General features: G+C 42.9%; 1 protein-coding gene across 3 annotated transcripts; it reads left to right on the top strand.

Annotated features, from left to right (window-relative positions):
- Positions 1 to 16443, top strand: Vezf1 (vascular endothelial zinc finger 1). Of its 3 annotated transcripts, none has more exons than XM_051191640.1 (6): positions 1 to 231; positions 4453 to 5147; positions 5904 to 5967; positions 7452 to 7653; positions 9849 to 9995; positions 11094 to 11212. In XM_051191640.1, the coding sequence occupies exons 1-6, from the start codon at positions 199 to 201 to the stop codon at positions 11105 to 11107; spliced, it is 1155 nt and encodes a 384-aa protein (XP_051047597.1). In that variant the 5' UTR covers positions 1 to 198; the 3' UTR covers positions 11108 to 11212. The 3 variants fall into 3 exon arrangements, with proteins under 3 accessions (XP_051047597.1, XP_051047494.1, XP_051047569.1); XM_051191537.1 differs by lacking the exon at positions 11094 to 11212 and adding an exon at positions 13142 to 16443 and having other exon boundaries at positions 9 to 231; XM_051191612.1 differs by lacking the exon at positions 11094 to 11212 and adding an exon at positions 13142 to 16443 and having other exon boundaries at positions 16 to 231; positions 7470 to 7653.
- The last annotated feature ends 547 nt before the right edge of the window (positions 16444 to 16990 follow it).

The following is a 16990-nucleotide window of genomic DNA, read 5'->3' on the forward strand; positions in this document are numbered from 1 at the left end:
CTCCCCCCCCGCCCGCGCTCGCCGCCGCGGTGGTGCGTCCCGGAGGTTACCGGAAGTGGCCGCGCTCGGCGCTGCCATGTTGAGGAGCCGCCGCTGCCGCTGCCGCCGCCGCCGCCGCCGCTTTGTTGTCGCCTCCTCCGGCTGAGGAGGCTCCCCGAGCGGGGGGAGTGGGGAGGAGGGGGGTCGGCCGCCGCAGCCATGGAGGCCAACTGGACCGCGTTCCTGTTCCAGGTACTGGGGGCCCCGGGGGGGCCGGGGGGCCAGGGGGGCCGGGCCGGGCTCGGGCGGGCGCTCCTCCCCTCCCGGCTCCGCTCTCCGGCCCGGCCTTAATCCCCCTTTGTTTTTCCGCCCGCCCGCTCCGGCGGAGCCCGGCCGCTGAGGTGAAAGGAGGCGGCCTCACGGGGTGCAGGGGAGAAGCAGGCCTCGGGGTGAACCCGGGCCCCCCCAGGCACACACGCAGACACACACCCTTCCCTCCCGCCCCGAAGGGGAAGGGAGGAGGCCGGTCGCTGTCACCACCCCGCGGCCCAGAGAAAGGAGGGCGCCGGGCCGCTGGGTAGCGCGGGCCGCTCGGCCACTGCGCGCCCGACCCGGCCGCGCGGCGCAACGAGGGGGTCCCCGGGTGCTGCTCCGAGTCCCCATCCATCTTTGGCTCGCGCTTTCGCGTCACCTCTCTTTTTGTGTGTGTGCTTGTGTGTTGACTTTCTGACCCTCCTCCCACATCCCGCGAATAGCGGGTATCTCTGGCTTCGCCGCCACTCCCCCTTCTCGCCGCCCCCTCGGGTGTACCCGACCGGGGGTGTTGCGAGCGTGGTTCCCCTCTGCAAACTTTTTTCCATTCCGAGTCCGAGTCCTAGCTGAGCCCTGGCAGCCGGTCCCCTCGCCTCTGTCCAGCTCTCCTGCGGTCCCATTGAGCTTGGGGAATCCCCGGGCTGGCGGGGCCGGGCGGGGGCGGGGAGCGGCGAGCGGCGGGGGCCGGGACTCCTGCAGGCCCGACCTTCTCTGAGCGCGTTGCGCTCGCTCGCTCGCGGCCCGCTCGAAGGTTCGCTCCGCTCCGGCCCAGTGGGCGACGGGAAGCGGAGTGCGAGCGCAAAGTCCGCTTACAAAGCCCCCTGATGAGTCACTCATGGCGTGTGGGTCTTCGCTTTTCTACTAGAAACTTTAAAGTCACTGTAGCAGGCACTTTAGCCGTATCCTTCCCCTGCCACTTTAATGTAGGACCCCTGTTTGGACCTCCCCCCCCTTGCTTCGTTTCTGTTTGCAAATACATTGATGAGCAGTAGAGATGAGCTCACGTAGAAACTTCAGAACCGGAGGTTAGGAAGCGCGTCGTTTTTAAAGTGTGTCCTTCGCGCCTGCCTCAGAGTTATTTTCTTATGAATGCTTCCTAAAATTCCTAACGCGTAGCTTGGGTGCTTGAGATCTTTGGAAATGCAGAATCCTCAGAAGATTATCCTCTCGAGTCTGGTCCCATCCCGGTGCAGTTAATACAGGGAACTGGAGAACGCAAAATGACCTATTGTGTAACCTGGCTTGTCGTATTAAGGCATATTTTCAAGGCATTTTGATTTTAAGTAATTAATGAAATAATTTGCATATTAAAATCAGGAATTCTTAAGATTTTGAAATTCATGAACTTGCCACTTTGTCATCCTGATCTCGTATTGGTTTTATTGTGCTTTGATGAGCTTGTTAATAAAGTGATAATCAACTTAAGAATGCATTGGCAAAGAAATACAGAACTAGCTGGCCTGCGGGTTGGTGCAAAGATGGCAGATGCCTTCTTTAGAAGACACTTACAAATGGTCATTTTACAATAGAAGTGGTTTAAACAGTGTTAGACCGAGTATCTGTGAACTTAATGGCGAATGAACAAAACAAGTTCTTTATGTAAAGGAGAAACCCACAGTTCATCTTTGGGAAGGTAGTTGAAAGATCCCATGAAATAACTTTTTAAAAGCTATTTTAACTATTATTTTCCTGGATAAAGCTATCGCCATCTTATTTTTTTTCCACCTGAGGAGGAAATGTGAAAGCTCATATTTGATCCTGGATGTACAGTGTGTGCCCTGAAAATTGTTGGAAAAGCTGTAATTTAGAGTTGAGGACAATGAGTAAAGAGACTTTCAGTCTCTCCTATGGAAAGTTGCGAATAGCTAGCTATTCAGTGCCAGCTTTCGGTTACTCGCTGGGGAAATAGAGAATTAAACTGTTTCTTGGAGCATCCTGTTGAATTTATATCTTTAAACAAATTTTAATAAACTGCTTGCTTCCCAGATAACATTGTGGAAAGTGAAAGTGTAGCTCTTAAAATGTTTGGTGGATGATTCTTCCAACAGGGCATTCAAGATATGACTCACCGATGCTAATTTGTTTCAGTACAAAATCTTTTACCCTCTGGCAATGGAGATTTCATGGTTCCACATCCTACCATCCTGAGTGATGAAATAACATTTCTGGTTTGTCTTTTGCCAGCACCAGAAAAAGGAAAGCATGTGCAGGGCTAGAGCACTTGAGTTAGAAGATGAAATTTAAACTTTGATGTGGTGATTGATGCTAGTCAAATAAAAGCCTACTGGGAACTTACATTTGAGAAGTAAATCACTTCACTGAAGGCAGGCCGTGGTTTTTATTTAACTCCCATCCTCAGAAAACAAGCTGAGGAAAATTGCCCTCTTAGCTGGCTTTATACAGAAGTGCCTCTAGTAGTTCTATGGCATTTTACTCAGGAAGCAGGGACCTGAGGTGACCCTTGTGAGAGTGAGCATCAGTAATTCTGTAAAAATAATCTGGACTGCACAAACATCTGGATTGGTAAAATGACAGTTATTTCTTTTAGTAGTCCATCCTATTAATGGTTGTTTAGAATTGAAACATAGCTCAAAATGTTATAAGTTTGAACTTTGTCCAGAAGATTTGCATTCCATGGTGTGTGATCTGTCAGCCTTTGAAATTGTATATCTTGAGCTAGCTTCAGCTCTTAACTGTTTGTATTCATTATGGAAACTTGGGTAGCCTAGTTAGCTTGAAAAAGAGTAAGATTAGGGACCAGATTCTCTAAGTACATCTGGGTAGATAGACCCCTAAGTTAAAAGAGCTGTACATATTGGATGAAAAGTGAACTGTAATTCAGTATGGACATTGAATCTGGAAAGATACCTATTAGTCGCTACAATTTCTGAGTGTCATTCCAAAGCCTAAAGGACATTTAAATAAAAACTATGAAATTTAGAGAGAGTGGTTGAAGGCACAGCTGCTGAGCTGTCATTAAGTGGACAGTGTGGGATAGATGTTCTTGACCATCAAAGGAGGAGCTCTGCCAGCTTCGTTGGGCACTTGTTTTGTTTTCTGTGTCTTTAATCAACTTAGCTAGTCAAGTTACTACAGTGTGAAGGGTAAGAAAACTGCCTAAAGTGTCTACGATGATGGAATAGGCTCTGCCTAGGATGTAATATGCTTAAAATATTTGGAACTCTTAGCATGATCCTTTTAGGATTACAAAACTCAAGCATAGGGGCTTGGGCTCACTGTCAAGTATTAAAAAAAAATAATGTTGGTAAAGAACAACATATTAGGAAGAGCTATTTCAAGAACTTTTTCCATCATTTTCTAAAATTTCCAAACAGTGGTCCAGCTACAGTTCTGAAGTAGAGAAGCATACATCTAATACTGTACCACAGCCTGATTCTGGAAGAGGAGGATGGACTTGAGTGCAGTAGCAGTTTGGTTTCTCTTTTACTAGTGTCAGTAAAGGACGCAGACTCTAGTAGAGGATTCATGGTCTGAGAAGTAACTGACAGGTGTTTTGCCACCTTCACAGATGCCTTCCCAGTTATAAATGGCAGCTTTCATTTCTGCCAAATCTTTTAGTAGAGTTGAGTGATTAACTTTATAAGTAAACTTATACAGCTAGTATATGTATTCACAGAGCTATATTGCTGTCATTGCTTAGCAAGCCTTTTCTCAATCATTTGCTTCTTATAGAGAGTGAGAGACTTGCTGCTTTTTATATCTTTAGTAACAGACAAGTAGATGATGGTGTTGGTCATGTACAGAGTTTGTATGTTGCCACAATCTCAGGTACTGTTAAATACATAAATCTGGATGTAATTCTTTTTGACAAGTTATTTAAACTTGGTTTCTGTATTGACAGTCAAATGTGTGCTGATTTCATCAACGAATGTCTCTCATGAGCTAGGATAGTGTGTACTTTAGTCAGCTGTTTGAATGTACTATTGCTGTCAGCAATGTAGATGCAAAAAATTTTGATCATCCGTGATTTTCAGTGTTTTGTGCCCAGAGCTCTTGAGAGCGGGTGGTCACTGCAGCTCTGTTGCAGAGAACAGCTCACCGGCTCCTGAACTGTCTCTTCTCTGTCTTGTCTGGAACATGTTGGATGGTTAAGGTCACTCTGAGTACCTCAGTTTCTCAAGTATAAATGTTTGGTTTTAGGCCCATGAAGCCTCCCATCACCAACAGCAGGCAGCACAGAACAGCTTGCTGCCGCTCCTGAGTTCTGCTGTGGAGCCCCCTGATCAGAAACCATTGCTTCCAATACCAATAACTCAGAAACCTCAGGCTGCACCAGAAACATTAAAGGATGCCATTGGGATTAAAAAAGAAAAACCCAAAACTTCGTTTGTGTGCACTTACTGCAGTAAAGCATTCAGGGACAGCTATCACCTGAGGCGCCATCAGTCCTGCCACACAGGGATCAAGTTGGTGTCTCGGGCAAAGAAAACCCCCACCACGGTGGTTCCCCTTATCTCCACCATCGCTGGGGACAGCAGCCGAACTTCGTTGGTTTCAACCATTGCAGGCATCTTATCAACAGTCACTACATCTTCCTCGGGCACCAACCCCAGTAGCAGTGCCAGCACCACAGCAATGCCTGTGCCCCAGTCTGTCAAGAAACCCAGTAAGCCCGTCAAGAAGAACCATGCCTGTGAGATGTGTGGGAAGGCCTTCCGGGATGTGTACCACCTCAATCGGCACAAGCTTTCCCATTCGGACGAAAAGCCCTTTGAGTGTCCTATTTGTAATCAGCGCTTCAAGAGGAAGGACCGGATGACTTACCATGTGCGGTCTCATGAAGGAGGCATCACCAAACCCTATACTTGCAGTGTTTGTGGGAAAGGCTTCTCAAGGTACTGCATTGTGCTTTGCTTTTTCATTATGGTATCAATGAGCGTCAGTTTGTGTCTATGATCTAGGTTTATGTAAGAAAATACATGAGCAGGTCTACATTTTAAGAGGAAGTCTTAACTGTGGTTTGTTTGGTATGAGTGACTAGTGGAGACATAGCACTTAACCTGTTAGGTCATTTAAGGAGGGACTTCAGTAGACCCGTGCCTTCATTTGGCAAGTAGATTCTTATTACTTCAAAAGTCTCGCCAATTTTTATTTCAGTTGGAGAACTCAATATGAGTATCTCTGTGCAGATCAAAGAGATTTCCCTGTTAGTTGGAATGACCTTGGATACCCTTAATGCAGCTTTTAGAAGGATTTTACCCTGTCCCCTACCCCTATTTTTATGTGTATTCTATTTCATTTAAAACAAAAACAAAAACAAACAAACAAACAAACAAACAAAAAAACAGCCTCTTAGAGTTAACACAGTGGTAGCTGTGCATTCCTGGTATTGGAACTAAAAGTTTGAATGTTTGTGATTGTAAAGAATCAGGAATGAATATGATATGACGTTGACTAGAAGAAAAATAACAGGTGAAGGATTAAGATTTGTGTTTATGATGTGAGAGGTAAGGTGGTTTGCACTGAGGGTGAAGGGAGTTGGTAACTGCTTTCTGCAGAGTGCTCCCTGTAGTGTGCCAAGGTGAAGCTCACACAAGTAGCCTTCTCTCTTGAGTGTTCCATTACATCTTCTGTTTGAAACTCTTTTACAGGCCTGACCACCTAAGCTGTCATGTAAAACATGTGCATTCAACAGAAAGACCCTTCAAATGCCAAGTAAGAGTTAAAATGACTTATCCTTAGTGTAGCACTTGGTGCACTTTACCAGAAAGTCGGAGCCACTAGAATCATGTGGTCCTGTAACAGTCTTTAAGCGACTGATTGGAGTGAATGTGGTTCATCGGAATTCTAGTTTTATGATATATAATAAGACAGTATATTTTTATAATAAAAAATGTTTTGAAATATAAGTGTATTGTTTTGTGTAGCTATGTCCCTCCCCCTTGGCAGTAATTTTAGGTGTAAGGGGGAAATCTTGTAATTAAAAAACTATCGATTTTATGTGTATATGTATATCCCTGAGTGTATGTATGTGTGCCATATGCTTGCTGGAGCCCAAGTAGATCAGAAGAGGGCATCACATTTCCTGGAATGGGAGTCACAGATGGTTGTGAACTGCTACATGGGTGCTAGGAACTGAACTTGGGTCCTCTACAAGAACAGCCAGTGATCTTAACTGCTGAGTCATCTCTCTAGCTCCTTTTGTACTTTTTTTATGCTGTGTGTATGACTGTTTGCCTGTATATATATGTGGATCATGTGCATTCCTACCGCCCAAGCGGGACAAAAGAGGCTGTCAGATGCCCTAGAGCTGGAGTTACAGATGCTTGTGAGCCACCATGTGGATGCCAGGAACTGAACCTGGTTCCTCTGCAAGAGCAGCTACTGTTCTTAACCAAAGAGATGCCTCTCCAGCACAGAGAAGGAGCAAATGTTATAGTGCATTTTCTGTCATCATCTGGATAACTGTTATTATTTACTAGATTTTTGTCTGTTGTTACCAAATTTGAAAATATGTTTAGATCAGTGATTTTATTAGAAATAAATTGTCACAATGAAAAAGTTAAGAATTTTGCTAAATCAGATGACTGTTTTAGGCATTCCCGATCCAAGTTAGTGCTCCTTTCAATTGTTTGTTAATGATGGATTTTATTAAGTAAGTGACTTGAATTCTAAGAAAAATCTAATTGAAGGAAGGATCATAGTTCCATTCAGTGAGTACCTGCTATGCATGTCTACCTCTTAATCTGCCAGGCATTTTGTGATAGGTGCTGTCCCTGTTCCATAGAAACATGAGACAGGTTAACTGTCTTGTTCAGCATTACGTTGTTTAGTGATTTGTGAAACTTGGTTTAAATCCAGTTTTTTGTTTTTGCCTTGTTTGGCTTTGTTCTTGCAGTGCTGGGAATTGAACCCATGAGACAAGTACTCTATCACTAAGCCCTTGGCCCAGCCCTAGATCTAGGTTTAACTGAATGTGAGCCGCATATCTTTTCACTACTCTATGTTGATGTGTTTTTTTCCTCCAAAATGGAAGCATCTAAAATTCACCAGATGTTTTAGTATGATCTGTGATTCTCAGTAACACATGCACTAAAAATTATACCAGTTTAGCCAACTTGCTGACGTGGGTAGGGGTAATGTGTAGAATATACGTACTTTAAAGTGAGTTGAACAGGATAGTCTATATTTAAAAAAAGTTTTCCTCCCTCATGCAGACGTGCACTGCTGCCTTTGCCACCAAAGACAGACTACGGACACACATGGTACGCCACGAAGGCAAGGTGTCATGTAACATCTGTGGGAAGCTCTTGAGTGCAGCATACATCACCAGCCACTTAAAGACACATGGGCAGAGCCAAAGTATCAACTGTAATACATGTAAACAAGGCATCAGCAAAAGTAGGTGATGTTTCAGATTGTTTTGCATTTCATATTGATGAAATCTAGACCAATTTTTTTCAATATATCAAAGAAGTTTTGACTATGCCCTCAGGGGTGTATTGATATTCATCTTGTCTCCTCCAATTTCCAAAATAGGCCAGCAGGCATCAATGGAGAGAGCCTGTTGGTGTTGGAACTGTGCTTTATAAACACATGTATGCAAACAACATTGTTACAATCTCCATTCATTTGCTTCTAGTCCCATACTTGTCTACTACTACTAATTATATCCACAGAACAGAATTTCATCCCAGCTATTTTCAGTGTTTTTTTTTTTTTAAATGATGTTTGAATAAGAGCTCTGGTACTTAGAATTGCAACAGCTGGGTGTGGTGGTTCACACCTGTATTCCTAAAGCATGGGAGCTAGAAGCAGGAGTATCAGAAGTTCAAGGTCAGAGTTGGCTATAAAGTACATTTGAAGCTAGCCTGCAACACTGTCTCAAAGTAATATAATACAATAATAATAAACTTGAGCCAAGGATGGTGGCATATACTTGTAATCCTAGCCCTTGGAAGATGGGACCAGGAGGATCAGGAGTTCAAGGCTAGCATCACCAACAGAAACAGTTTGAGACCAGCCTGGGCTACATGAGACTCTCTCTCTCTCTCTCTCTCTCTCTCTCTCTCTCTCTCTCTCTCTCTGTTTTTCTCTATTTCTCTCTCTGTCATACACACACATACACACACACAGATATCATAACATTGGAAGGTCTGAATATTTGGTTTGTCTTAAGTTCAAAGTTGAAGATAAAATTTAGTACTTAATATACTGAACTTTTTATTTTAAACATTTCCCTAGCCACTAGAACAAGGTTATTTTCATAATTCTGTACCTTCTTACATATATATTTCATGCAACAGAAATGTCAGATTCTTTAAATAAATTATTGTGAATGGCTTTAGTAAATGGAAAAATTTAATGTTTTTGGGTTTGTTTTGTTTTATTCTTGTAGCCTTGGCTGACTTGGAACTCAGAGATCTGACTTCCTCCACGTACTATATTTTTGTTGTTGTTGTTTTTTTTGTTTTGTTTTGTTTTGTTTTGAGACAGTATTTCTCTGTAGCTTTTGGAAGCAGACCTGGAGCTAGGTTTTATAGATCAGGCTGGCCTCGAACTCACAGAGATCTGTCTGCTTCTGCCTCCCGAGTGCTGGGACTAAAGGCGTGAACCACCACTGCCCAGCCTCCAAAGTACTAGTATTAACAGTGTATGCCACCATACCTAACTAGCTTAATGTGTCTTAGTACCATCCACTTTTGCATTTTTGTGAGTATATTGGGTTCATTATCTAGCATGTAATACTTTATAAAAATTTACTTTTAATGTATGTCTTTGTGGTTAAATAAATATTTTTGATAATTTATTAAATGTTGAACCCATGCTAACATTATCCAACTTCCCTTTTCAAAGGTGATTCCTTTTTTAATGTAGCAAATAATTGTTTCCTTAAAGTGTTTTTTAGTTCTATTGATTATTTAAAATGGTACTTTATTTAGTGTGTGTACACACATATGCCACAGTGCAATTGTGGTGGTCAGAGGAAAACTTTGGGGAATTGGTTTTCTCCTTCCACCACATAGGTCCCAGAGATTGAGTTTAGGTCATCAGGCTTGATGCCAGGTGCCTTTCCTTTGCTGAGCCATCTTGCTGGCCCTGGTTTCCTGACTTTTAGTGACTTTAGTTTCCTGACTTATTTGCTTGTCTCAGTATAGACACAAGCAGGAAAAAAGAGTCACTACATTAAGAGCTAATAGTTAACTGACAGTGTCCATGGAGGTACAAGGTGTCAAAGCATCTAGGTCTGGGTGTGTTTGTTTGTTTTTGAAACAGGTTCTCACTATGTAGTCTTGGCTGGCCTAGAACTCACAATGTAGACCACAAAACTGGTCAAGATCTTGGCGATCCATCTGTCTCTGCCACCTGAGCACTGAGATTAAAGGTGTGCACCACTACTTCTGGCTTGGCTTGGGTTTCTTTGCTTTTGTTTTTACAGGGTCTTATGCTGAGAATGGCACCCAGAGCTTCCTGTATGTTAGCCAAGCACTGTAATAACTGACCTGTTATATCTCTAGCTGCTAGGTTTGGGTTTGAAAACATGGTTGCATTTTTTTCAAGGTAAATCCAACATTTGTCATTTGTCTTTGGAATAGCGTGCATGAGTGAAGAGACCAGCAATCAGAAGCAGCAGCAGCAGCAGCAACAGCAGCAGCAGCAACAACAACATGTGACGAGCTGGCCAGGGAAGCAGGTAGAGACACTGAGACTGTGGGAAGAAGCTGTCAAAGCAAGAAAGAAAGGTAAGAAGGGGTTTCCAGTGCTCCAGCTGTGACTCAAGGAGTGTTTAGCTAGTACTCCAGGTGACTGAAGGGGAGCACAGCAGTGGGGGAGTCTAGCTTCACAGTGCTGCTTCCTGGACAGGGCTTTGTATAAACTAGTTATTGCTGACAGGGCTTCCACTTAGGCTTTTATTACTGGGAAATACTGCTTTGTTCTTTCTCTGGATTTACTTTGTGTTACATGTACAGTCAAGGTTGGGGCTTATAGTTCCTTTTTACGTCAGTGTCCTTGTGTTAAGGGTTCCTTTTTTTGTTTAGTTTTAAGTCAGAGTGTCTATGTAGCTTTGGCTGCCTTGGAACTTACTCTGTAGACCAGACTGGCCTCAAACCCACAGTGATCCACCTGCCTCTGCTTCCCAAGTGCCGGGATTAAAAGATGAGCATCACTATGCCTGGCATGGGCCCTTTTGGGTTTTGGTTTTTGTTGTTGTTTGTTTGGGTTTTTTTTTTTTGTTTGTTTATTTTGTTTTTGTTTTTTGTTTATTTGGTTTTTGTTATGGGAGAGTTGTTGTTTTTGTTTTTCAAGACAGGGTTTCTCTGTGTAATAGCTCTAGCTGTCCTGGAACTTGCTTTGTAGACCAGGCTAGCCTTGAACTCATAGAGATGGCCTGCTTCTGCCTCCCAAGCACTGAGATTAAGGGCTTGTGCCATCATCACTCAATGGGCTCCTTTTTAATATTTTGTGTAAATTCATTTTCGCATAGTTGATTTTCTGTTTCTCAGGGCTGGTCCTGCACTGCATAATTCAGACCTTTCTGTCCTGTCTTTTCTTTTGGCTCTTAGTCTCACCTTTAATGTACTTTAGCTCTTCCCTAGGCTGCCCCTACCTTAACCTGTCCTTTAGCTCTTCCCTGGGCTGCCCTTACCTTAACCTCTCTGCACGTCTGCTGTTGAGAACTTTGTTGTAGAAGTAGAGATAGTGATAATTGTGTCCTTGTTGAAAGTACACTGTGAAGAATATTTTCACTAGAGAAGGAGTGAAAGTGTTTGAAGACATAGTAGAAGGATGCTTGGGGACCGGGCCCAGCCCAGGAGTAAATACTTGCCTTTTATGTACAGTACCAAAAGTTTGATCCTCTAGAGTGAAAAGAAGACTGCAGAGGAGACAGGGAGGTGGCACAGGAGACAGAAAGGCCTTCCTTTGAGCAGAGCATGAGGACGAGAACGGCAGCAGTGACGCTGTCCCCCAGGAAGCCAGTGGGCCTTCTCCCAGTCTCACTTGCTGCATTTGTGTTCCCTGTTGTATTTCAGTTTGCTGTGCACAATAAGAATTGATTGTTTAGCTCATCTTCTGACCTCCAGAATGCCATTGTGTTCACATTTTTTGTAGCTGGAGTCTCTCTCTTTCTGTTAGTAAACATTACATTTTAAGAGAGAGGAGACTGCTGTATTGAAAACCTAATGAAAATCTAAACTTGATTTTAAAATGTCAGTGTTTTGTTTGTGTGTTTTTGTTTTTTTGAGACAGGGTCTCACTATGTAGCCCTAGCTGCCCAAAAGCCCCTAAACCCAGAGGCCCATGCCCAGCCAGAAATGTCCTTTAAATATTAAACCTGGATAAATTTTAAATTCCCAAATCTGGATGAAAATCAGATTGTCATTGAGGAAGCTTTTCCCTATAGACTTCCCAGAAATCTATTAAAAAACAAAGCCTCCCTGGATGGTTCTCCATCATCAGTTTGTTTGGCAACTCCTGGTATGTAGTGCAAGGCATGCCAGATAATGTCAGACCAATCAGAGAAGGGCTGCTTACTAACCTGAAGTGGCTTGACCCCTCTATGGAGCCTGTGCAGACCTTCTCCAGCTGTAGATTTGAATGGCTGTCACAGGTCTGTCTCCTTACTGGCATTTTATGGCATATTGTAGGTGGTGCTGAATTTTCTTGAGGGGGTGGATGGAATGTCACTTTCCAGGGATTTATTTTTTAATTAAGATTTATTATTTATGTGTGTAAATGTTCTGCCTGATTGTATGTATGTGTACCACATGTATGCCTGGTGCCTGCAGAATAGGGTTTCCGATCCCCCGAAAACTGGAGCTACAGATTGTTTTGAGCCACCATGTAGTTGCTGGTAATTGAACCCAGGTTGTCTGCAAGAGCAACATGTGCTCTTAACTCCTGAGCCACCTCTCCAGCCCCAGGGATATTTTAAAGAACTGTTCAGGCATTGCTGGATAAAAAAGACTGGGGTTCCCTAACTTGCCTGAGTTAGTCCTACTTGGTATGCTTGGTGCTGTGTGTATTGTGGGAAGTTAGATGATATTGCCATGAAGTAGGTGATTCTATCAGCATTAGAAAAAGAGGAAGAAGGAGTGAAAAGGAAAGGAGAACACAGCTGCTGAGTAGTAGCTTTTCCCTTAACACAAGAAGCTTTATAAGCCAGGCATGGTGGCACATGCCTTCAATCCCAGCACTGGAGAGGTAGAGGCAGGCAGTTACAGGCCAGCCAAGGCTACATAGTGAGACCTCGTCTCAAAAAGAAAAGAAATGTTATGTAACTTGTTTCCTCTGACTCAGACAGACACTAAACTAGTGTTTATCATTCTTCACCCTTTTTTAAAACCTCAACAGAATGTGGCTTCACATCTCAGAAGCCTTTTTGTCATTTTGTGTCTGTGAGTGCACACACCTCTCTGCTAGTTACAGTGTGCCTCTTGAGAAATTACTGGCCCAGCTCTGTGTAGACAAGCCTTTCCTGCTGGCCTGCTGCTGGCTGACTCTCCCAGGAAAGGCTGTAGAACGCAGGAGAGCTGCATGAAGGCAGTGAGAACATTTACCCTACTTAGCACCTCTGCTTCCCAGAGGGCCTTCCAGAAATCACTGGTCCTCAGCATCTCTGAGGTAGGTGAGTAAATCTGAGCTGAAATCAAAGTTCAGGGTTGAACAGATTGCCCAAGTCCTCCCAGGCATTAGAGAGGAGATTCACACAGCAGGAGCCCCAGCCCCAGGACTGTTCTCAGAAGATCCTCTCCTCATATTTGATCACTTGGTAGAAACTGTAATTTGATTTATTAAATGTTCTTTTTAATTAAGAGAAGTTAATTCAGAAGCTGAATTTTGCTTATAGTTTTGAGAGCCTAAAGTCCCTTTTGTCTTCTCATTCTAGAAGCTGCCAACCTGTGCCAAACTTCCACGGCTGCTACGACACCTGTGACTCTCACTACTCCATTCAATATAACGTCCTCTGTGTCGTCTGGGACTATGTCAAACCCAGTCACAGTGGCAGCTGCAATGAGCATGAGAAGTCCAGTAAATGTTTCAAGTGCAGTTAATATAACCAGCCCAATGAACATAGGGCATCCTGTAACTATAACCAGTCCATTATCCATGACCTCTCCTTTAACACTCACTACCCCGGTCAACCTCCCCACCCCTGTAACTGCCCCGGTGAATATAGCACACCCAGTCACCATCACATCTCCCATGAACCTGCCCACGCCTATGACATTAGCTGCTCCTCTCAATATAGCGATGAGGCCTGTGGAAAGCATGCCTTTCTTGCCCCAAGCTTTGCCTACATCACCACCTTGGTAAACAGTATTATAAAGTCAAAATATGGGTTAAAGTAAATATTTACCAGCAACGTTTAGTTAATTAAAGCAGGAAAAAAAAAACAGACTATGAAATTGGGAGGTTTTATTACGTTAGTTAATAAGATTGTAGTAGCATTTTGGTCCAATTTGGCTGGGGTTCAAAGTAGGGTATATGTGTAACTTATCACTGGACCACTTTAGTTTAATCAGGAACCCTGTTAGCTGACAGCATTGCTTAAACGGGATAGTAGCTGACAAGGTGAAAAGCCAGAATTAAAACCAATCATAAAACCATTTCAAAATGAAAAAGCATTATTTGTTTTTAATCCCACGAAATCATTTTATTGTAAACACTAGCAGAGCTTTCCCCCCTGTTCAAGGTGGATGGTTTTAACCTGAAGATCTAAACCCACAGACTGAGAGCTAGTGTAGAATTGTCTGTGTTTTTTGTTTGTATGAGTAAATAGATACATTGTCATAATAAAATGCATTTCAGAGAATATGCATTTTACCTTTGGGAATATGTTAATTTCAGGCAGCATTCCCTATGGGAAAGGTGATACCAGCTCTGATATGCAAAGCATATGATAATTTATCATTCTAACTTCAACATATAATAGGGATTGTGACCTGATATTTGGAGATGTAAATATTGCTCAGCATATTAATCCTGATGGAATATAGCATTGTAGTTGACTTTTTAAAAAAAAAAAAAAACTTAAAAAAACAAAAATAAATTGTGTTTTGATGAGAAAGGCTGCATCTGACTTAGGAGAGGTCAGGTGTGCACACAGGCAGGCTCCAAACACAGGCCAATGGGTCCTGTTCAGGAGCGATGAGGACTTTGAAACAGTTTAAATCTATTGCTTTAAATTGGAAGACATTGGAGGCACTGGGATGTGATAGGCCCCTCTCTCTCCCAATCAGCACCTGTTGATGTTACAACAGGCACAGATGTGTGTTAGACGCTCACTAGAGTCTATGTCTTATATTAAATTGTATACAGTTTTTATTCTAACCACTAACTAGGTAGGATGCCCCTTCAGAACAAGCAGAGTGTATCTTTCTCCCTCCTTCTGTCTAATCAAGTATTGTGCAGATTCGTTCAACTTTGTAAATATGGACATCACTTTTTTTTTTTCCTTTAAGAAAACACTTGTATCTGCTTTCTGGAGTTTTCAGGGAGGCAGCTGTCTGTATGCTTCATGGAAACCCAGCAGTGATGTGCACGTTGAGACATGTGCTTTTGTTTCTTAGCCGGAGGATGCTTTACCCCTGTACATACGGTAGAAACCAAAAGCTAGGGAATCAGATCCTCTTTACGCCATCATGCCACACTTTGTGTTTTTAAAGCATTGTGTTAAAGAAGAGTTCATTCAAACCAAGATGCTGTATTTCCTTTTTTTTTTTTTTTTTACATTGCAATATGTTTTGAGTCTTTTTCATTTTTAATCTTGCAGTTACATGGAAATGAGTTTTGTTAGCCCTGCAGAATGCATGCAGGACTCTCACCAGATGACTTCCGTTTATACCCTACTGTGTCAGTACAAACATCAAAATACCTTGCATCTGAGGCAGACTTCTTACATCAGGGACAGGTATCTGTGTGTCATTATACAAAACAGTTCTAGGGGGATGAACTACATAGTAAAAAAAAAAAATTAAAATAAATAGTACCTAGTGTAAAATAATTTTATAAATGATCTTTTGTACTTTAGGACATTAAATTGTACAACTTTTGTATATATAAAGCTTAGGAACTTTCTGTTTAGCAGGAAGGCAACACATTCCTACACTTTTAATGTATATGTTTGTTATAATGTCCATGTAAACATGCCCTATGTTTGTGCCTTTTAATTAGTTTGTCTCAATAAACAAAATGTAGAGAAAAATATGTAGCTATGACTTTGTTACAACAGTTCTTATCCACAGTTGAAAATTGGTTTGTTTTTTAATATGTAGATCATTATGTGTGAGCTACTGGAAGGGCTCAAGTGGGAAAGGCCCAGGAATGGCACTGCTGAGACTTGGGAGGGCAGTGGTCACATGTGGAGGAAACCTCATTTCCTGGCATGTGCTCTGTCTGCTGGCAGTCGTGATCCTTCATAGTTCAGACAGCCCAGCCTTCCTCCACAGTGGTCCAAGGAGCAGTCAAAGTGGGCAGGTACGGGCCCTTTCCTCAGGCTACAGCGTGGTCATAAGATCCTGAGAGTATTAGTTCTTACAGGAAAAAAAAAAAAGATATATACAAGAAATGATTGTTTTATCAATTCATTGTAAACAGGAGTGAGACTTCATTGTATGACTTCAGTTAAAATGCTATTTTGTATGCATACTCTATTCACTTAAGAAGCTTGTCTGCAATAATAAAGCCACGTTGTGTCTTCTTCGGGGAGGGGGAGAATTGATGTGAGGGTGGGGTGAGGGTAGGCCATAGCAGAGGGGGCACAAACAGGTTGTACGGTGAGATCCTCCTGTGTCTTGGAACTGAAACTGAGTTGTGACGCTGATGAACTGACTCAACCATGTGTTGAAGGCACCGACGGCCACCACTCGACAAAAAGGCAGAGTATGTTTTCCCTCCTGGTTGTAACCTGGTGGAGAGCTTCCCCTTTATCAGATTGGCAGCTAAACAGTTGTATTAGATAATCCTCAAATCTGACATCCAGCCTGTTACGCTTGCTCTAGGGCTCGCTGCTTGGCCTGCATTTACCTTTTACTGTGTACTCATTTCCCTCCTAAGGTGTGCTCCTAAATGAAGGTTTCTATGTACGCAGATGATCATTTTACCTGTCAATACCAGCACTGTATTACTAACATGCAAAATACTGCAGATTTATTTTGACAAATTAAAGTTAACCAGTCACAACTGTTATGATGGATTGCTTAATACGGCAGAAGCTTCTTCAGTTCAGGGTGACGGCAGAGAAATGATTGACATACTGCTTCCCCCGGTGTGCACTTCCTGTTACTGGGCTGGAAAGGGAGGGTTGGTTGTACCATGGCGCCACAGAAGGGTGCTCACCCTTGCCACATGGCTCCACCGAGGGCTGACAAGAAGCCAGGCAAGGGTAGACATTAATTGTCATGTAAAACCTCCAGGGATGTGGTTAAGGAAGATGTGACAAGTACCCAAACCAAGACTCTGTGACACTTCATTTAGTGGAAGTTTTGGGTGTCGTCAGATTTCCTGTGGTAATTGTTTTAGTCTATTGATTCTGAGTACAACTACAGGAATCGTGTTCCCTTGTGGTGTTTTTGTCTTGGGAATAAGGAAAGTTTTATTTCACCAAGTTGCTAGTTGATCCAGCCCATGCATCTGTTTCTGATCTTCAGGGGCCTTGCAATTTGCTCCTCTGGAGAAACCTGAGTTCAGGATATAGAGGAGTAGAGCTTTCACCTTATTACCCTCAAGGACCCAT

This window comes from Phodopus roborovskii, unplaced genomic scaffold (genome assembly GCF_943737965.1).
Source record: "Phodopus roborovskii unplaced genomic scaffold, PHOROB, whole genome shotgun sequence".
Classification (NCBI taxonomy): Eukaryota; Metazoa; Chordata; class Mammalia; order Rodentia; family Cricetidae; genus Phodopus; species Phodopus roborovskii.